This window comes from Mizuhopecten yessoensis, unplaced genomic scaffold, assembly GCF_002113885.1.
Source record: "Mizuhopecten yessoensis strain PY_sf001 unplaced genomic scaffold, ASM211388v2 scaffold11101, whole genome shotgun sequence".
In the NCBI taxonomy this organism is placed as follows: domain Eukaryota; kingdom Metazoa; phylum Mollusca; class Bivalvia; order Pectinida; family Pectinidae; genus Mizuhopecten; species Mizuhopecten yessoensis.
This window is the reverse complement of record NW_018408880.1, coordinates 2,303,473-2,326,150: the sequence shown is the minus strand read 5'-3', so window position 1 is coordinate 2,326,150 and position 22,678 is coordinate 2,303,473. Positions and strand designations below refer to the sequence as shown.

Below are 22,678 nucleotides of genomic sequence, written 5' to 3'. Positions count from 1 at the left end.
CTCAGCGCCCGATCCCCTCTGGCCCTGACACCAGTCTTCGACATTTTGATTTTTGACATATCTATCAAAAAGTTTAAGTCTTGTGTTAGGGCGGCCAGAGGAAAGTCGGACTACTTAGTCAATCACTAGCACTGGACAACGAGACCCTATAGTATTCCTGGTCTGCTGTCCATGCAGCAGACTTGAGTGGAATGTCGTTACCAACAGAATTTCCATGTGTGCTATTGATTGTGGGGACCAGCAGAATTGTGGGGACCAGCAGAATTGTGGATTTTGGTCAATATTCTTTTAGGAGACATAACAGAAAGCAGAGTTTATAATCTGCAGTGTCCATATTGATACTCAGAGGGTTACCCGGCCTCCTCATCACAGTCTCGCTATCAACGGCACTGGCTCTTTGACCACTGTCGAGGATGAAAAGTTAATAGATCTTTCATGCTAGCAGATGCATGGCACTTATGGTAATTGGACTTAGTTTGAATCACACAATGTTCGTACTGTTTTTGTATGTCTTTTGTTGCCCTATAACAACCAATTAAATTTCTAACGTCTTCAGTATGACCGGAAAGATGCTGTTTTTCCGGCGTCAGTTGAAACCTGGGACGCCACTCCGGTAGGATGAGGTACAATGTTATCAACACCGGTACCTTCTAAGAAGTTAAAGCCATAATTGAAAATGAGACGTCAGGATATGTTCGACCCAAACATGTCTCCATTCCTCAACATTTGAAGGTATTGATTTCTGTCTGATTTTGGAACATTGCGTGACCTTACCCGGAATAAAACAGTTTTACTGCATGGAAAAACCAAATACTCTGCTGAATCGCGTTGAACACCAGTGAAGGTCGAGGTCCTTGCATTTAGATGTGAATATACCGGTATGTATCGGTACGTGAAAGACATTTCCCACTCGCGCCACTGAAAATCAAAGCAAAATACCCTCAGATACGGATTCGGGACGAAAATCTTACCGTGCAGGCTTCCTTCCTAAGATAAATGTTGCCGCATTATTGGACTCCAATAAAAAATTGTGATATTTTTTTGTTTATATGCAGCAGGATCTTTGGAGATTTGAATTAGAATGACGTTTTTGCTTTCTTAAATTTTACTTTTTAAATTAACAGTATAGTTGCGTGATTTTAATGATCATGTAGTTTAAGTGCTTATTACCATGATAGGAGTACAAATAGACATGGATTTTCGTCCCTTTAAAAATGTATACGACCATTGGACATTTTTTTCTTCAAACGAAATCTCATTCCGTCAAATGAGGAATATGCGGCCTAACTATATTTCATTTTCATCACAGTTGTTAAGGCAGTAGCGGATCAACAAAAGCTGATTACACAAAATGTATTGATCCTAGAAAGAAATTAATTGTTTGCACATGGTAACAAGTTGTTTCTTATAATGTACAAACAAACAAAATAACTTCATATACGTATCATGTCCAGAAATCCCGAATTTTATATTTTCTCAATCTGCTCCTCTAGCGATGACCGCCATCTTGGAAAACGGACGGTTCGATGAAGAAATAGATTCTATTAAAATACACACTTACAACCAAATAAATATGCATTTAAATGATGAATTATATTGTTTTGTTTCAGAATCATGTATTGTTTGGTAATCTTGGATAATGCTTACATGCGTTATTGTGTCGTATCCGATGTGTGATTTTTCGGCTATAACGGATCAGTGTTCATCTGCGCACGCGTATGCATTCGCATAGCATCGTTCCACGTGCATTCACGATTTCAAATTTCAACATATGTTTTGAGAGTTGGCACATGTATTGGAGTTATATTTAAAGTGTATTCGTTGCAAAGGCTTCAATTAATAATTAGATGCGATCAGTTACCTCGGAAAAAGTGTATCACTGGAGAGGTAATTAAATGCACTTTCTGAAAATATATGATGTCTTTAAAAAAAAGTTTTGCAAAAATCGTGTGTAGCAATTATATGTAAAGTGATCCGCTACTGCCGTAACAACTGTATCAAATTAGAAAAATAAAGTCCGAAACAATCATTTGAAAATTCCGCAAGGTATGTGTTGCTTTTACGAAAGCATTTATAAATTCTATTATCATGTCGGAGAAAAGTTCAAACAGCGGGGCGAAACAGCGTTATGCTGAAGGAGGTTGCAGGTTACAGGCCAAAGCCAAGAAAGTTAAAAGAGTTGCTTCCCTTGCCACCCGTTCTTCAACGTAAACAAATTAAAGTCCATGTGGAAGAGGCCAAATGTCAGCTGATCTGACAACACAAGGAATCTAAGAATACCACTTTATATACACACCTGTATGGCTGATAACGGGTTCAGCTGTTATAATGAATTAAATTTGACAAAAAACTGATAGGTTGTCTCCACGGGATCAAAAGGAATAATGGAGAGAGATGAACAGAAGAAACCCTTACTTGGTGATAGGACGAGCAATGTACAGGAAGAGGAAGTTTTGCCTCCCCCAGGTAATTATAAACATTACACCTTTACAGGTTGGTAAATAAAAGTGACACTACAAATCAGAATTTAAAAAAACCCGTTATACAATAGTATAGGTACTATCATAACCCGAGTTTCATCTAGCCCTGACACCAGACTTGGCCCAAACCTGGATCTGCTGAAAAAAGCCCTGAGGTCCTGGACAGTGCTTGTTTTTACCTTATATATTGAAATTACCAAAATATCATTGTTTTAACTGGTGGCTTTGGCATGCTTGCAGCATGTCCCTGGAATAACACACTGCACACAGAGTTAATTCCTGTCCAGGGAAGATGATGATGATGATTATGACATATGTCTCATTGTCAAAATATCACAGCTGTCTGTTGTCAGGGCCACAGGAAATTTGGGCTAGTTTCACCAGACATTTATCTGTAAAAATGTCCAAGTCTGGTGTCAGGGCCAGAGGAAACGCAGGTTAGTATCAGGGCCAGAGGAATAAAGGGCTAGTATACATACTATCAATTAACTATTTAAGAATTTGACATAGATATGTCTATATTGGTCTGTCGTTTATAATTATAATATTTAACAGTTAAGTGTGCATAAATTATAAAGTAAATTCATGATGTATATTAAACAAAGAACCACCTTCATTCACCAAAGACCATATATATAAATTGTGACTTCGTTACATATTGATAACATACTGTCATGTGTAAACAATTTGAAAACGATTATCAAGACTCTGAATATTGTCCAACAACAGTCACTGATCAATGATTATAATACACACCAAACAAAGGTATATGAGTATATGAGTTTAAGATGAAATATAATTGAATTAATAAAATTAGATAAAAAAAAAAATCATCATTTTCAGCAGGTAAATATCTGGTACCTTATATGATCTATAAGTAATTAAAACAACTGTGAGTTACAAATTCTAATTGCAGGAACTAAATTCCTGGGATATTTATCAAAGAGGGGAATGGGCTTATTTGTGAGCATTGACTTATCAGATGATATTAACTCTAGTGCTAAAGCATGTTTTTTTATAATATGTAGGTTGTAACTGATATACAGAAATATAGATGTACTACAAAAAATCCTATTCATCTGACCATATACTTTCAGAGACCACCTGTGTTAGGAGACCACTTTCAATGTCTCCCACTATAGTGATTTCTTCGTGAACTGAACCGGTATCATGAGACCACCTGTGTTGGGAGACCACTTTCAATGTCTCCCACTAAAGTGATTTCTTTGTGGACTGAATCAGTATCATGGGACCACCTGTGTTGTAAGACCACTTTCAATGTCTCCCACTATAGGGATTTCTTTGTGAACCAAAACCGGTATCATGTGACCACCTGTGTTGGGAGACCACTTTAAATGTCTCCCACTAGAGTGATTTCTTTGTGAACTGAACCGGTATCATGTGACCACCTGTGTTGGGAGACCACTTTCAATGTCTCCCACTATAGTTCATGAGACCACCTGTGTTGGGAGACAACTTTCAATGTCTCCCACTAAAGTGATTTCTTTGTGAACTGAACCGGTATCATGACACCACCTGTGTTGGGAGACCACTTTCAATGTCTCCCACTAAAGTGATTTCTTTGTGAACTGAACTGGTATCATGTGACCACCTGTGTTGGGAGACCACTTTCAATGTCTCCCACTAAAGTGATTTCTTTGTGAACTGAATCAGTATCATGAGGCCACCTGTGTTGGGAGACCACTTTCAATGTCTCCCACTATAGTCATTTCTTTGTGAACTGAATCAGTATCATGAGACCCCCTGTGTTGGGAGACCACTTTCAATGTCTCCCACTATAGTTCATGAGACCACCTGTGTTGGGAGACAACTTTCAATGTCTCCCACTAAAGGGATTTCTTTGCGAACTGAACCGGTATCATGACACCACCTGTGTTGGGAGACCACTTTCAATGTCTCCCACTATAGTCATTTCTTTGTGAACTGAATCAGTATCATGAGACCACCTGTGTTGGGAGACCACTTTCAATGTCTCTCACTAAAGTGATTTCTTTGTGGACTGAATTGGCATTACCAGACCACCCTTCATTTTAAAAGTTCCCAATCGTAAATCCATAATGAACTGAACCTGTATTTAGAGACCATCCCTGTTAAGCGACCATTTAAATGTGCTCAATAGTGATTTATTTGTAAACTGAACAGGTATTAAAAGACCACCTGTATTAGAGACCATTATAAGTGTTCTCCATAGTGATTTTTTAGGGCCCCGTATCAGAGATACGGGTGCCCTATAGTAATCACTCTGTCTGTTTGTCTGTCTGTCTATCTGTCCGTCCACAAATTTTTTTCCTGGCTGATAACTTTGGTATTTATTGACCGATGTACATGAAACTAATGGTCAAGATGTTCAGTTCACAAAAATACACATTGAGGTAAAAAGTCAAGGTCAAAGGTCAAGGTCATTAGGTTCAAAGGTCAATGTCAAATTTTACATCTTTTCACTGATGAACATTTTGTTATGACATTATGAAGCAAAGTTGATCAGAATTAAACAATGAGTCAACTTACCCAAGGTCATCGGGTCAGGGGTCAAGATCAAATTTTGAAGCTTTTCACTGGTGAACATCTCACTATGACATTATGAAGCAAAGTTGTTCGGAATTAAACAAAGAGACACACTGAGGTAAAAAGTCGAGGTCAAAGGTCAAGGTCATTAGATTCAAAAGTCATGGTCAAATTTGGCAAATTTTCACTGATTAACATTTTGTTATGACATGATGAAGCAAAGTTGATCAGAAATAAACAAGGAGTCAACTGATCCAAGGTCATTGGGTCAAAGGTCAAGGTTAAATTTTGTATCTTTTCACTGGTGAACATTTCGCTATGACACTTTGAAGCAATGTTGCTCAGAATTAAACAATGGGTCAATTGACCAAAGGTCAAGGTCACTGGGTCAAAGGTGAAGGTTAAATTCTGTACCTTTTCCCTGATGAACATTTTGTTATGACATTATGAAGCAATGTTGTTCAGAACTTAGTACAGAGTCTACTGACCTTAGGTCCAGGTAACGGGGTCCAAAGGGTCAAGTTTTGTATTTTTCACTGACGAACATTTTGTTATGATAATAAGAAGCAAAGTTGGTCAGAATTAAAGAATAAGTCAACTGACCAAAAATCAGGGTCACTGGGTTAATGTTCAATGTCATTTGGGTCCAAAGGTCAAAGACAAAGTGGATCTCTGACTTTGACCCTGGTCCTTGATGGAGGAGGTATTAAAGGTGAAATAAAACAAATCAAAGCTAACAAATGAGTATCGCACCCGGTATTTGCATTTCTGTTAGCCCCGCAAATATGGAGGTGGAAGGAAACAAGACTCACATCATAGCACATATAAAAAGGTATATTTTGCTTCCTTGCGATTCTTTTTGAAGTCCAAATGTCAAACGTCAAGCTCAGCTATATGGGCAGATTGCTTCTTGATGATTATGGGGGATATATTGCCACAAGACGGGGCCCTTACTGACCTGTCAGTGTTCTAGTTTGTAAACTGAATATATAAAGAGACTACTTGTATTAAAAGACCATTATAAATGTGCTCAATAGTGATTTCTTTGTGAACTGAACAGGTATCAAAAGACCACCTGTATTAAGAGACCATTTTAAATGTTCCCCAATCATAGTGATTTCTTCGTGAATTGAATGTGTAGTAAGTAATAAGAGACCAACAATTTTGGACATCTCATGGTTAGTTTTTTTTACCGGTTTGACTGTACTTACTTATGTAAGTGTGGTTACAGTATAGTACTGTTTGTGAGGTTAAACAAACATAATTGTTATCATGTTAGATAAACGTAGGCATGTGAGCATCTTGAAACTAGATATAAGTACCTTACTATGATATATAACACCATATATATTAGTGATGGATAAGATAATGTTATTTAAATAGTCGCATTTACGTGCAAGCTTAGTGCAGATCTGGAATGTATTCAGTGTTAATTTGTTTAAATTTCTCTTTTCCCCTTGGATTCTACAAGCAGTTGAAACACACAACTAAGGAATAATTTGACTCTCAGAATCAACATACCTACTATAAATAACATCAGTGTATCAACGGTTGTTTCTATTTAAGCGTCTAACGGACATCTCGATGTTTAGATGATCATTCTAAAAGGATTCTAACTGAGATTAAATTTTTACTTGAAATCGTCAGTTTTTATTCATACTCTGTTAAGGTGTTGCGTCAAATTGATTTTTTACCTTTACCTTCATTTTTGTTAATACAAGTTTAATTACCAATAAATTTAGTCACGTTTCCAGGAGTATGTAGTAATTTATTTCGTATCATCATGAAAATGAAGGTGATAAGTGACGGCGGTCAACAGGAAAACATATCTGTAGATAAGGATACCAAAATTATTGAATCTTTTGAGATTGAGGACAGTTCCAGTAAGTCCCAAGGACATAGTAGAATGGCTCAGTCAGCTGAAGGTAAGTGCTCTATAAAGTGAAGATATCTTCTTGTGTGGTATGTTTTGGAGATGAAACAGTGCGTAGGTTTTCAGAATTCCACTGCATATGGTCTTTATTAATTAGAAAAAACATCAGTTAATTTTTCAAAATTTCGCTGCATGTTAGCTTATTTAAGTAAAAACCAATTCTTAATTTTTCAGAATTTTTGTGCATATATTTTACTTGTTTTAACCCTTTCACCTCTGTAGACCATAATGGACTTATCCAGATTAACTCCAACAACCCAGGTGAATTATAAAATGGTCTGGGGTGGATGTTGTGGTACCGGTATCTGTGCTGTAGTATTCAAGTGAGGTGGTACTATAAATGATACAAAACAGAACACAATACATCTCCAGCACACACGCAGGCATACACACATAGGGAGATATTAGCCAGGTGGCATACGACTAGTAGTTAGCGCGTGATAAGGCAGCTCCTGCGAATTCCTCAAAATTGTGTCGATTAATGTATATATGCTAATTGTATTGATTAAATAAATTGTATATCTATGTACTGTAAAGCACTTTAAAGTGGCTTATTCTAGATAGGGCACTTATAATATCAAATGTTGTTTATTATTATTATCTATGTGTGTTCGAACATTATGGCATGCTTTCTATGGTAACTGTTTCCATCACTGACAGCAAAGATTTGTCGGAAACTATTCCAGAATTTCTGTCAAAGTGAAAATGACGAGACTTAAAACTTTTCGATTGCAATACAAACGTTTGCTATGCTGCTTTAAATTCCCTTACACTTTAACAACATTATAAAGTGAAGAATCACATCCTCGGATGTGGCAGTTTTCTGTTATATACACTACTGTAGGTCCTGGGTTTGAACCTTAGTGAAGGCATAAAGAAAATAATGACCTTAGTTAAACTACAATACTTTCCTCTGTAACATTCAAATGTCACTATTATGTTCCAGGGGAGAAGTTTGGAAAACGTCACTTGCTGGCCGTTCTCGCATTCCTGGGTTTTTTCAATGTCTACTGTCTCCGTGTCAATCTCAGCGTGGCCTTGGTTGCCATGGTGAACAACACAAAAAAGATTGACAACCATAGTATTGATGCTTGTCCTACTACCCATGGGTCAGACAACAGCACAACAAAACAGGTGAGTGAATGGCTTACAGGCTAGACAGGTAGGTAATTGATTAGACAGGTGTTCTAGACAGGTATAACACAGGTGATTTAAGCATTCAGTGGTTCACTATAAAGATTCAATCATAATCACAAATTTGCCCTTTTTCTTCCTTCTCAATGTTCAATACATTATATAATTAAAATGAAATGATGATTCCTTTTGAAATACATTCTTTAAAGCTGGTTATATCTATAATAATTGTGCATTATTTATTCTAAAAGATAGCCTAACACATTTAGGCAAGATTTCTTTTTAAAAAGCTGTCAGATCAGTGAATACTGAAATTCACACTGGCCCCCAGAAAAAAGAAACTTCAACCTAATTATACATAGAATTAATAGAAAGGTCATGTCATCAATAATATTATTGTGTTGTAAAAAAGTTATAGTTTTAATCCAGTGATAAAATGCTGTATTCTTCTTTCCACAGGGAGACTTGAACTGGGACGAAAGCACACAAGGAATTGTCCTGGGATCATTTTTCTATGGCTACATAGTGACCCAGCTCCCTGGGGGCTGGCTGGCTGAAGTGTTCGGGGCCAAGAAGTTATTTGGTTTTGGTGTCTTGTCTACAGCAGCCCTTACACTCCTAACTCCTGTTGTCATCAACCATCTGGGACTAGGAGCATTCATTGCTCTCAGGGTCATAGAAGGCCTGGGAGAGGTGAGAAATATTAATATCGCACTTCCCTCCCCTTGGCCAGTACTCACGAAACCAGTGATTCTCGTGCTCAACTTACTTTCTTGTAACTCGCAACAATCAATATGTCAAACAATTAAAAAGTCAAATGTAAACATTGAAAACAGTTTTCATCTTTAAGTCTCTTCAATGTTTTTGCAAATCATTGACAAATTAAGATTTTTTTTCTATTAGTTTATAACGGAAACAAAAAATGCGGCTTGAGCACAAAATCCATGCTTGAACATGAGAATGGTTTCCTGTATCAGACTTGTAGCATTCATTTCTCTTCTTTAAGAGTAACTCCACACTTTTAATTGCTCCTTTAATGTGAATAATTGATTGCCATTAAATTGATATTAATGGGATATCTTTGATTCCTTGATTTTTTGCTTTCCTTAAATATTTCTTCGGTAACAACTTTAAAAAGGATTTGTTAGATTATTGAACCTGTAAACATTATGTATAACAAACTAATTAAAAGTTTGAAGCATAACAAGGATCTGTACATTAGCCTATGTTTTATCAACAGGGAGTCACTTTTCCTGCCATGAGTGCCATGTGGGGTAAATGGGCGCCGCTCTGGGAAAGGAGTAAGCTGGCAGGATTTACATACGCAGGTGTGTAACTTATTTGTCCTAAATATATCAGGGTAGTGTGTATAGTTGTATATTTTGCATCCAGAACTTAGAACACAGTTCCAGAGATATAACCAATAGCATTGCTCTTAGATTGGTTTTGTTGGTTCCGTTTAGGCTTCTGCTTGGATACCACCCTGTACGCTAGGCGATCGTCAAAACTTCGAACAAGTGTTTGCTATCATTTGGTATATAATTCTGCCTACAAAAATGCTATCAATAAGTTAGGTACTTGGTAATAACTAAGTGTATGTACCAAAGATGTACAAAAACAAGGTCCTGTGATCTTGGTGTTGCTTCATCTGCAGTTGAACAGAAAATTTGAAATTTTGAATGCAGTTAATAGAAAATATCATTCTAATTGGTCAATATTAAGTCATTACTGGACCTTAATACATGTAAAGAAGACATTTTGTACATCTTTACTGAAAATTTTATTTCTTAACTTACTTCAGTAAAGATGCATTTTTTTCAAATGTAAAGCTGGTTTTTTTTCCTTCTACTTTCCCATGATTGTGTAATAAACTGACATGTACATTTGGAATGAAACAATATTACACATATAACAAGTATATAGTGGTAGCTTTTCTGGATAATCTACTTAACACCACAACAAAGTTATTGATACCAAATGTATGCTTAAATATACAAACAATCTGCAAAATGTTCACAAATAAACTTGTTAATGAGGTGTTGTCAGTTTCTAACCCTGTTGATTATTGTTGATTATTGTTGATTATAAGATAACCACTAGATACTGATTTAAGAATTGTGGTTAAATTAAAATGCCGCTAATTAACTAATAAACTATTATCTATACAGGGGCCCAGCTGGGGACTGTAATTTCCATGCCTATATCTGGGATACTGTGTGACTCGGACCTTTTTGGTGGCTGGCCTTCCGTCTTCTACATATTTGGTAATTGTTTCACTTATTTTATACATTTTATATAAGTTTGATACATCTGTTGTACGTAGTATTTGACATTTTACATTTAGTTAATTATTAGTCCCCGTCCGGTACCCGAGGGGGGGGAGGGGGGACTATAGGTTTGCGCTCTCCCATGGAGTACAAGAAGCAGGTCACTATAACCTCACTGTGCAGGTCATATCTTCTTTTCTTTTTACCTGGATTAACCAGATTTGGTGTACAAGGACATCTTGGAATGACAGAGTGCAGAGTGCAAGAATTAGGTAACTGTGACCTATGACTTGACCTTTGACCCTAACTTTTGAAAATGTTTGTCTTTGGCATATCTTTTATACTATTTCACCTGGAGTAATCAAATTTGGTGTACAAGGACATCTTGGGATGAAGGAGTGAAAGAAGTTTGTATCAGGATACTGTCCTAACAGTAGGTACATCCTGACATAAGTGTACTGTTTATTAAATATAGAAATTATTACCGGTGGGGGACTATGGATTGCCTGACTTATTCAAACAATGTCATGTTAATATCAAGTTCTAAACCTTATAAGATTTTGGTGATCATCAGTCAAGGATTATAAGGGCCAAAGGTCACGATCACAGATCACACTTCACCACTTATGAAGAAAAAAACTTGTGTACAAGATATTTAAAAAAAAAACTAAACAATTTTAGTTTATATTAACCCGGTGGTACATTACTATTATGGTAACATTGAGTTCTACACCTGAGTAGATTTTGGTGGTCGCAGGTCAAGGTTAAAGGGTCAAAGTTCACTGGCAAATTAAAGTGGGCTCAACGGAAGAGTGATAGGGGGTATACCTATACGAGACTCCGCTCACTTTGTTTTCATTTTATTATTTTTCATATACAGTATGAATGTCTTCATAATAATCCATGATGTGAAACTGGTTGTTGTAACAAAGTAGTTTCTATGGTGGTGATTATTAAGAGTATTTGCCAATAACCTTAACCATTTTCTAACACATGGGTCATCAATTTTGTTTGTATTTTTGTGAAAACTGGGACTTCTTTCATGTGCAAAATTGTGTCCCATTTAAATACGGCAAATTTTGCATATGCAAAAAACTTCTAGACATGAAAAAAATCATATGCAACTAGGATTGACTCCAGGGCCCGGCCCAGCCCTGCCCCTGGAGACTTAGTCTATTTAGTAATAGCTTTGAAATGGTTGAAACCAAATAAGAAACATAAAGATACATGTATGTTTCTTTTAATGCTACCAGGATTGGCCTTGGGATCTGCCTTGCCCTGATGGGCTAGGTTCCAGGATCAGAACATGGAAACATTAATGAGAACCCACTCCATAAACATATATACAATTGCTTGTATCAGAAGACAATTACAAATATAGGCTACCTAGATTGGCTTTTGGGTCTGTCTTGCCAACCTTTTATCTACCAGATTTCAAAAACAAATTCCCCAATCAATCATGAGATAACCTCTTAAAGGTTCAACATAATTGAACATAATATTGACATTTATGATTCTCGATTGGATGATTCTGGAATTAACGATAGGTTTGACCTTTGATTTACAGGTTTACTCGGGTGCTTGTGGTTTGTAGTGTCTGTAGTACATAACCCCTCAACTCATTTAGTTCATATTTACACCATAGATGATAGTATATGTATTGTAATATTGGAAATATAAACTTTAGTAGCTTTCGGTTATCATCAGTCTACGAAAAAGCGCCAAAGGTAAAGATCACTGATCACACTTCACCACTTTTGAAGTAAAAAACTTGAGTACAAGATATTTCAAAAAAACCTCAACAACTTTAGTTTATATTTACCTGATGGTACATTACTATTATGGTAACATCAAGTTCTACACCTGAATAGATTTTCGTGGTCACAAGTCTAGGTTAAAAGGTCAAAGGTCACTTGCAATTTAAAGTGGGCTCAACAGATTAGAGGGATAGGGGTATATCTTTGCGAGACTCCACTCACTTTGTTTTCATTTGATTATTTTTCATATTCAGTATGTATGTCCTTTAATATAATTACTCAAAAAAAATAGCTGATATGGAGGTGTTTATTTGGAGTATTTGTCAGTAACTTGAACTCAAGAATGCAAAATACTCATATGCAACTAAGATTGACTCGAGGGTCTTGTTCCACCCCTGGCAACTTAGTTGATTAGGTAAAAGCTATAAAACGGTTGAAACCATATAAGATATATAAAGATATATTGCTATTTATGCTACCAGGATATGCCTTGGGATCTGCCTTGCCCTGATGAACTTTGTTCCAAGATCTTAATGGAACATTTGAGATTCCCACTCCATAACCATATATACAATTGCTGGGTATGAGAAAACAATTACAAATATGCTACCTGGATGGGCCTTTGGGTCTAAATGCCAACTTTTACAACCATCACTTATGAGATAACCTCTTCAACTTCAACATAATTGAACTAATAATGATATTATTTTCGATTAGATGATTCTGGAATTAATGATAAGTATGACCTTTGATTTACAGGTTTACTCGGGTGCTTGTGGTTTGTAGTGTGGATGTTTGTGGTGTATGACACGCCTGCCAAACATCCGACGATATCACTGGACGAACGCTCGTACATAGAGACATCTATAGGTCTAAAACAGGTAGGTAACGATGGAACACTTTCATAGAAACCCGAGGGTTGGAACACTAGACATCTGTAGGCTGGGACACATACGTAGACAATTATAGGTCGTGTTAGAACTAGACATTATCATAAGACATCTGCAGGTCGGTAATAATTCATTTGAAGAGAGAACAATTACTGATACTTAAAAATTTAGGATGATGAAAGCCAAGTTATCTGGATTGATGACACGTTTCCCTGTACATGAAACCCGGTTAGTCGTGTTGTGTTGTGGATAACGTTCTCACCTTTCACAAAAGGCGGTAAGGAATTGATTCTACGAGTGGACATGACAACTTATGGGGTCACCTGCTCAACCACATCGGTTTCCTCTGGTTTCCTTCCACATTAAGACCCCCATCGTGCTAACTTCTGAGCCAACAAGAATGATAAATATAATTTGAAATAACTTGTTTCATAATTGTTGTAAAATAAAGAAAGTTTCTATATTTATATAATTTTTGATAATGAACTACAATTTTTTTTTGAAATACTTGTAAAAATAATATATTAGCAACGTATATGGTAGATGATTGACAAATGGCCAATAATGTATATGTATTATTCATTCCAGCGAGTGCGAACTCCCTGGAAGGCCATCCTCACGTCCAAGGCGGTGTGGGGGATCTGTGCTGGTCACTTCGCCAACAACTGGGGATTTTACACCATGTTGACAAGTCTTCCCTCGTATATGAAACACATTCTCAATTTTGATATATCAGAGGTAATGTTGTCACTCAGTATACATGTAATATACATTCTCACATAATTGATGTGTCAATACATGTGTCTGAAATATCTGTTTTATATTTCATATTTTATTGTTAGCACTTTATGTAGACATACAATTTTTATTTGCTGGTATTGTTATATAATTAGTAGGTATTGCTGTATGTAATATGTAATAATAAAAGGTGTTGTTTTATACTGTCATGAACAGGTGTTTATAATATTCCCTTTAACGGCTTAGAGATTGATGATGATAAAATTGAAGTTCACAGAGTACATAGCCTATAGAGAGAGAGTAATGACAGCTTATTAACTAGGCAACATTCTTACCGTATTTATCCACAAACAGACCCCTTAATTCCCACTTTGGCAAATGTCCTGGGAACAGGGAATGCGCCTGCAGTTAAGCTGGTACGGTAATGACATAAGATTTCTCAGTAGAATTTGTAGGGCACAAGTGTTATTCAGGTATGTACATAAATAATATAAATTATTGTTATACCCCCCGCAACGAAGTATACTGGAATCAGCTGAATTGTCTGTCCATCTGTCTGTTCGTAGAAAAACTTCTTCTAAAGTAATGAACCAATTTCAACAAAAATTGCCATATATAATAACTACCATCTGAAGTTGTGCATCCAGGTATCATTTTTTCATTTTGGCCCTTTACTACGAAGCTATGGTCCTTTGTTGAAAAAAAATCCTGAAATGTTTTGTCTGTACAACTCCTTCTAATGTTATGGACCGATCTCAAAGACAGTTTCCAGATATGATAACTACCACCTGAAGTTGTGCACCCAGGTATTATTTTTTCATTCTGACCTTTTTTTTACGAAATAATTGCCCTTTGTTGTAAAATCCTTGTCTGGACAACTTCTCCAAAACTACTGGGCCAATTTCAATGAAAGTTTTCAGATATGATAACTACCAGCTGGTGTTGTGTATCCAGGTATTTTTTTCAACTTTTTTATGGAGTTATGGCACTTTGTTGAAGAATCTTTGTCCTGACAACTTCTGCTAATCTACTGGGTCGATTTTAAAGATTTTTTTTTCATTCCGACCCATTTAAAAGGAGTTATGACCCTTTGTTAAAAAAAAACTTTGTCTGCCTCCTAAACTAATTGGCCGATTTCAATGAAAGTTTACGGATTTGATAATTACACGCTTAGGCCATGTAACTACTGATAATAAATTGTTACCCGCTTTGAGACGACCTACCAACTAGGTTTTGATAAAGCGTTATATAAGAACTCGAACTATTATTTATATTAAACAGTCACTCTCCTGATAGAGCTACATGTACCAGGTCACCGCGATCAACCCAGTCTAGTTCCGCTACAACTTCATGATAATCCTCCTCTTTTCAGCATGGATAAGTAAATGTATATCATACATGTATAAATGCCTCTTTTTATTCTGTATCTTTTACCTGTAAGTAATTAAACCTATTACAATGCCCTTTTGTTATATACATGTACGTCTGTGTTAAGTTGGAGGGGAAAAAACTTTCTTGCTGATATACATCTTATGTAATCCTGAATGTATATCTTACTTCTGATGATGATTGCTGATTTGTTTTATATTTTTAGAATGGTTTTGTGTCTGCGCTGCCATACGTTGTATGCTGTATTTGTCAGACATCATCAGGACAAATAGCTGATTTTATACGTAAAAATGGCTACCTGTCCACAAAAAATACCCGCAAGATGTTCATGACCTTGGGTGAGTACGTTTACGACACAGAATGCAATTCATATCAGTCTTAAATCCTGATACATGTATCTCAACTACACAACCAAGTTCAGATTTACTTATAATAGTTAGCTCCAACTTTTGTAGATAGAGGAAGGGATGGGGATGAGGGGGATGTGTTATATAGTGTAACAGGCAAGAGAATAGTATGCTTTCACCAGGGAACAAACCGGCAATCCCTGACTTTCTAGTCATACACTCTACCACTGAGCTAAAGGGATATTCCCTGTAGCACAAAGTTTGAGGGCAACTATAATCCTATGTACAATTAAAATGTGCCACAATAGTAAGTGCTTTGTTAGTGTGTGGTTGTGTGTCTGTCAAGTCCTCCATAGTAAAGAGCTTGTGTACAAGATATATCATGAACCCCTTAACACCATAAACACCATATTATGGTAACATCAGCTCCTACTCCAAATAAGATTTTGGAGGTCACTGGTCAAGCTTAAGGATCCTTGTCCAACTGCATATTCTGGCTTTTCATACGTACGGTAACCTCCCCTTAATTTATCTTGGATTAACTGTGTCTAAGCACTGTTTGGCCAGGAAACTTCTGTTGACCAGGTAGCTCAGTAGGTTAGAACGATAGTATAACAATCTGAAATCTAGGGTTAGAAGGGTCTAGTCGCACTGAATTTTGCACCTACTGTTCTTGACTTTTAGCCCACCATCATCACATAAAAATACACCTGGCCCTAATGAGAATTCATCTCCTATTGTCAGCACTTCTAATTTGCAAGAATAACAAAATTTTAGCATTTTGCATATAGGTACTATTTTGCAATTCTAATACAATATCATTTCTCATAGCTGCATAAACATCTGACATTACAAGGTTTAAGTCATTGTATAAAACTACAGTTTAGAATTTCCAGCATGGGACTTGGTAATAATATCTGTAAGGAAAATGAAGAGAAAAGAAAGTAAAGGTTCATCTTTTGTAGATCAGATAAAGATCCCTTGGTGGTGGGCGCCAAGATCCTTCTAGGATTTCTTGTATTTCGTTTTTCAGCTATACAATTTTTCATAAAGGTCCCAAAAGTATTGTTTTCTTTTCACTTTTCAGAAATGATTTATCAAAGCTGTAGTCATGATAAAAACAGTTTTCAATGCGTAATTACATTTTTTGACAGTTGCACGAGAATCCTTAAAGGGTCTAAAAGCAATTTCCTTTTTTTTTTAGTTCAGTTACTTTCATTTTTTGTACATAATATGACATGAAATTAAGGACAGCTTTGAGACCATTCTAAGATATGAGGGGGTAAAGTGGGGGAACAAAATCAACATTGAAACAATCCGACTGTTTAATATAAATGTACATAGATGAATTTTATTTTTATAAACTGGAAACTCTTTTATGAACCTACACAATACTGTTCAGTTAAGTTCAATATTAACTCTGTTTTGTTTTCCCCACTACAGGGTTGATGTTACCGGCCGTCCTGATGTTTTGTATAGGATACGCTGGCTGTAACCACATTGTAGTGGTGACCCTGCTAACTTTCGCTGTAGGACTCGGTGGTTTATGTATGGGCGGGTTCAACGTCAATCATCTAGATATTGCACCCAACTTTTCAGGTAAGCTGGACAAGGAAAATCTTTTGGTAAAATTGGGAGTGGGGGAATTCAGTAGTAATGTAATTTTTAATAACACCTATTGGAAACACTCTTTACCTAGCGCTTTTATTTGAGCAAGATTAAAAAATATTATCGTGCATGTTTCTTAATGTATTTGTAATAGTTTTAGTAGAAATCTGGTTCAGAAGGAACATCGGTATTTTTATGTTGGAAAGGGGAAATTGAAATTGTTTTAAAGACGATTTTGATAAATAAAAGTAAGCTTGGGCAATAAAATGAGTAATATCTGGTCTCTACTTTATAAACCAGGAAATTTTCGCCCCATCGAAATGTTTGCCTTTTTTGTACTAATTCCACAATGAGGGCTAATAGAATCTTTCTCTACCTTGACTGTGTGACAGAGTAATCTCCAATCCAAAGGACAATTTATTTGTTTGTCCAACCTGAGGCTCTGCCGAGAGTTAGACAAACAAATAATCACCCTGAGGATCGGAGACTTCTCTGTTTCACCTTCTTAGGTAGGGGATGATTATTTTTTCTCATCCTTTTATTTCAGTCACAACTCAACCAGCAGTAGTTATATTTGTAAACAAAAGGATATTTGGCATGTGAATGTTCACCATTCACCTTTTTATGACGTCAGGATTGCCATTCTCTTTTTATGACATCAGAATGTAGCTCTTTCTTTTCTGCACGGGGCTATCTTCACTTAAGGGAGTGAAAGCTGAACTCTTTCTGCTTAAATGGGAGGCATATATATCTGTGAAGGGTGAGATAGAAATCTATCATGACAGCCAATATAAAAACACACCATACCATAAATAGTAGTGTAATTACGTGTGAAGGCAAAATAAGCACTGGGTGAATATGAATTTATTGGTGAAGGGAAATATTTTACTAGTTTCCGGTATACAGTATATTTCTAATTACATATTTTTAACCCTCTTGTCTACACAGGGACACTTATGGGGATCAGTAACTGCCTGGCCACCATTCCTGGGTTCGTAGGACCGTACATCGTAGGTCAACTCACCAACAATAATGTAAGTATATTAACTGACCGTTTATCTCTTTATTATATGAAGGAGGCACGGTGGCCAAGTGATTGATGCTTCTGACATTCTGCTACCACTAGCCCTCCACCTCTGGGTCGCGGGTTCGAGACCTACGTGGGGCAGTCGCCAGGTACTGGCCGTTACAATGTCAGTGGTTTTTCTCTGGGAACTACGGGTTTCCTCCACCACAAAACATTGGCACGTCCTTAAATGACCATAGCTGTTAACAGGACGTAAAACACAAACAAACCAAAATTGTTACATGACAATATAATATTAACAATATTTATGTTTCACACAAAAATAAACTTAATATTGATGACAGGTTATCACAGTTATATTGTTTTAAGTGATTGTATATTTAGGGGATAGTAGGATGTTTTGAGTGGCTTTTATACTTGCAATTAGAACATTAGATTTTGTTTGAACTGGAGACTGATTGATTGAGAGTTTAAACCAAATTTCATGTTCTAATCGCTAGTATAGACACGAAAAACAACGTAATATCCCCATTCTAACACACCTTAATAAATACACTATGCTGATATGATTAGAAACATTGTATTTCCTTGCTTCAAATACGTAGTAAAGTACTCTGTGACCTGTGCTGGTGACGTATTATTCTTCAGTGGACTGACCAATTCAAAAGAAGCTTTCAAAAGTCGGTCATTTGGCCCCGCCCATACTGGCGAGCTCTCAATCTGTATGATGACAAGGCAGAATATTTGGATTGTTCGTGAATGTCCTGTTACCAAAGTTTGTACGACATATTTGGATTAACATTGACCAAATTTTTACATTTCCATGTCAGAAGGCATGGCAATCCGTGTGTATCAACAAAATCAGTGATTATTTGTTTAGATCTGTGAAGAGTTTTGTGCAAAATTCATACGACACATGTGAAATGTTTCATTTGATTTTGGATTTAACTAGATGCTTACACACAGATGGAACGAATGTTTTCGTTAATAAATGGAGGTAAGAACAAGGAATATTAACTATTTTTATTCGACAAATACAGTATACTTTTCATCAATCCTTTCTGTTCTGTTGCCTGCTAGCCTTATCAGCGCTAAGAGGCGAGCTTGATGCCATATTGTTTGGGTTAGAAATGGTGTGTGGCTTAAGTGTCATGGGTAGCAATTAACACAATTGATCATGATTATATTGCAGATTAGAACATGGTCTGTATCCAATCTAAACATGCACACAAAAAATGTATAAGAATGTATTTTGTAGTATTATCAATTGTACATTATGTAAATTTGCATTATTGACTGTACATATTATATTTAATATTGACTGTGTATTATATGTATATATTGATATTATGGCTATTTATTATACACATTGACTATCATATTCTGATTAAATATATACAACTCTCCATTGTACACTATGTCTGAATATCTGTCAGCCATCTTTAGAAGGTCATGTACAGGTGACCACTGGATCTGCCAATCATATTGCAGCTTACCAAATCCTGAATATGAAAAAAAAGTCATTTCAAAGGTCTTGCATTTTACCATAGGTAGCAGTATACAGTAGAGGGTTGTGGCCATTGGTGATATTTTTGTTAAATGGCTAACCCCTGTATAATGATATGTAAAAAAAAATATAAAAATAAAACTGTACTAAAATTGGTATAAGCATGATGAAGTGTGCTATGTGAGGTTCACATTTGTAAAAAAAAAAAAAAATCTGGTTCGAGAATAAAATTTTGACCATAATCCGAAAGGAAAGGCTAGCTGGACAGGAGGTAAAATTTTGACAACAGCACATGACGCAAAATTGCAAAAAATCAAGTTTTACAACTTTACTGGGGCCCAGATAATTCTGCAACCAGGTAGGTAATCTTTAAATTCAGGCAGAACTTAGGAAAAAAATTACTAGTTGCGGGGGTCAAAAATAGCAATTTTTGGCATTTTTTGGTAATTTTTGATATGGTAACCATGGTTTTCGCACAAGTGACATACATAGAAAAAAGAGGTTTATACACTTCTCAGTACTTTATATGTATTGTAAATGTAATGCAGTTTACAAATATATATACATGTATACATGTGTTGTGTAGGGTAAATCCGCTGTGTTACATTTCCTCGACATGTGCCATGTTTATCAGAGTCGGGCCATTTCTACTGTATACTGCTACCATAGTGCACAGTTAAATCCCGAAATAACAGATATGATCAGGATGGCTGCATTTAGTCCTAGTTTGTTGATTCCATGGCTCTTTTAGACAATATATATTGTACCATTTGAGACATTTGCACAGAAGGAAAATGGACCATGCAGTGAAGGATATGTAGTCAAAAAAATAGTTCAAAGCTGAAATAAAGAGAGGGAAGAATAAATCATGTGAAATAGTGTGATTGGGCGTTTAACCGTAAGATTATGCAAATTACCTTGGTGACCTGCACATGGCCTTCTATAAGTGGCCTTCGGATGTTTATGCTGTAGGTGATAAATAAACATCCTTATATTTAAATCAGATTGTGACTGTTATATATTATTATGCATCTATAGTTTTCACATCCTTTGAAGATGTGTGAAAAAATGTATTAATTGGAATAATGAAGATAACAGTGCATATTAATAAATATATGTTTAAAAAATATTTTTCTAAAAGTTTGTTTGACTTTAAGTAAAACATTATAAATATGGGGAAAATCACAACATTTTGATTAAATTTCTAAGCATAACAACTATAACCTTCAGTTTGTGTGTGTTTTTCAGCAAACTCGTGCACAGTGGCAGATCGTGTTTTATATCTGTTCCGGGGTTTATCTGGCCGGAACTATACTCTATCTACTCCTTGCTGAGGGCTCGGAGCAGCCGTGGAACAATCAAGGTGGTGATGTACTGACTTTTGCCGGTCAGTCCTCGGGTCAAGCTCCCATTCAGTCCTATGATAGAGATGTTCATGTGTCAGGCATTCCGTACAAACATTTAAACGAGGAAAAATAGCAAGCAGAACTATGTTGCAGAGATATATTGTGTCTTGTACAATAACCTGGTGGACCACATCAACGCTGGTACTAGCTTTGGAAATTGAATTAACAAACGATGAAATATTGAATTTGATCAAATCATCTTGCAAAGCTCAGTGTGTAAATTTTCTACCTGTTAATCTATATTAATTATTTATACATTTTAAATTGATTTCTCTGCTTGTGTTTCATCACATAATCCTCCCATTCCGTCTTGTTTACAGGACCTCGATGTTCAATGTTTAACATTCCTCGGTGAAGGTCCTGATGTTTTTAATTTTCCCCATTGTACAGCAAAGTTTGAATCGTTGAAGTCTGACTGTACAAGCCTTTGTGAATTAAAAACATCAAAATTTCTGAGCGCTTTTATGCTCTGAGAAGATGATGTACATTTTTACAACATTCTGGTGAGAGTACGAAATAAGGAAATGTTGTAACAAGGACTGCAGATAATAATGAGTGTATGAGTGTGATGAAAAATCCCTGCACTAATTAAAAATTATATCTTAATGTTGCTCATGTTTTCTGATGTGAATGTGACATATCACTAAGCAAGAGTGATGTGAAGATCTAATTTCAATAAGGATTGTTGTTGCTGTTAAATTTCTCTTTTAAATTGATGTAAAATGTCTTTATATGATAATTTTTTCTACAAATGTCTCCTGAGTTTTCCATGACAATGTTGATATTTGAGGATAACTTTTATTTGAGGTAGAATGAGGTAGAATTATTTGTCACTTCTTCAAATGAAGGGAGACAGGAATAATTATAATATAACAGTTCTCTTTTTCCCTATGTAATCTTGCCTGGGCTATAGCTTTTGAGCCATAAAAGATGTCTTTATGTAACTTAATGTAATTACCATAGAACACTTTGGCATAGAATGTAAAGGTTGCAACAAAAGTTTTAAGTTTATCGCAAAATCTTTTCCAGGCGACAACTTTTAAGGATAGTTTTAGTCAAATATACTGGCAGCAACATCACTGAGCAGGGTAAAGTCACTGTATATTTTACTGTGCTCAAAAATTTCAGTTCCAATCTAGAAGATTACCTTTGTCTTTAATGGTTTTTACGTTTGCCTGGTGATTTATAATAACTACATTGTACAGCATGTACGATCTTGCATCATGTATGTGGCATGAAAGAGGGACCATACTGTATATAGCTATATCTTCCACAGGTGCTAAATTATGTTATATGAAACCATGGTATATATGTTGTAATTTGTCTCTATACTGTTGTTTTTTTCAAAATGCTGAAAAATATTCTGTGATAAAAGTTACCTCAGTAAACAAAGGACATGTTAACTGCTGAATCAATAACTGTGGTAGTATATGTTTTATGAATTCCATGTACAATAGTGTGAGAGTTTCAAGTCTGAATTTCAGTCTGTGAGGAGTAAATATATATATAATTTTATGTGCTGTGAATCCTTGNTAAGGTTGGGGAGCGGGGATTGATGCTGGCTTATCTGTCAAGATTTCATAGTTTTTCGTCAATGTGAGGGTTGAAAGAAGAGACTGTCATGGACCAGGATTCTCTGTAAGATATTCAGTTCACAGGATGTCATTAA

General features: G+C 36.0%; 1 protein-coding gene across 2 annotated transcripts; it reads left to right on the top strand.

The window, feature by feature from the left end:
* Window positions 1–2,199: 2,199 nt before the first annotated feature.
* LOC110465799 (sialin-like) lies at window positions 2,200–21,465 on the top strand. 2 transcript variants are annotated; one of them, XM_021521893.1, is made up of 11 exons: window positions 2,200–2,466; window positions 7,886–8,073; window positions 8,533–8,766; window positions 9,314–9,401; window positions 10,242–10,337; window positions 12,857–12,978; window positions 13,576–13,725; window positions 15,320–15,452; window positions 16,905–17,060; window positions 18,018–18,103; window positions 20,852–21,465. In XM_021521893.1, the coding sequence occupies exons 1-11, from the start codon at window positions 2,385–2,387 to the stop codon at window positions 21,080–21,082; spliced, it is 1,566 nt and encodes a 521-aa protein (XP_021377568.1). In that variant the 5' UTR covers window positions 2,200–2,384; the 3' UTR covers window positions 21,083–21,465. The 2 variants fall into 2 exon arrangements, with proteins under 2 accessions (XP_021377568.1, XP_021377569.1); XM_021521894.1 differs by lacking the exon at window positions 2,200–2,466 and adding an exon at window positions 6,800–6,931.
* Window positions 21,466–22,678: the final 1,213 nt, after the last annotated feature.

What these genes read in the sequence shown, in the direction of transcription:
- LOC110465799 (XM_021521893.1), top strand. Translation starts at nt 2,385, where the DNA reads ATGGAGAGAGATGAACAGAAGAAACCCTTACTTGGTGATAGGACGAGC. An exon ending in TTCCGTCTTCTACATATTTG is followed by an intron (nt 10,338 to 12,856) that starts GTAATTGTTTCA and finishes TTTGATTTACAG; the next exon opens with GTTTACTCGGGTGCTTGTGG. An exon ending in CAAGATGTTCATGACCTTGG is followed by an intron (nt 15,453 to 16,904) that starts GTGAGTACGTTT and finishes TCCCCACTACAG; the next exon opens with GGTTGATGTTACCGGCCGTC.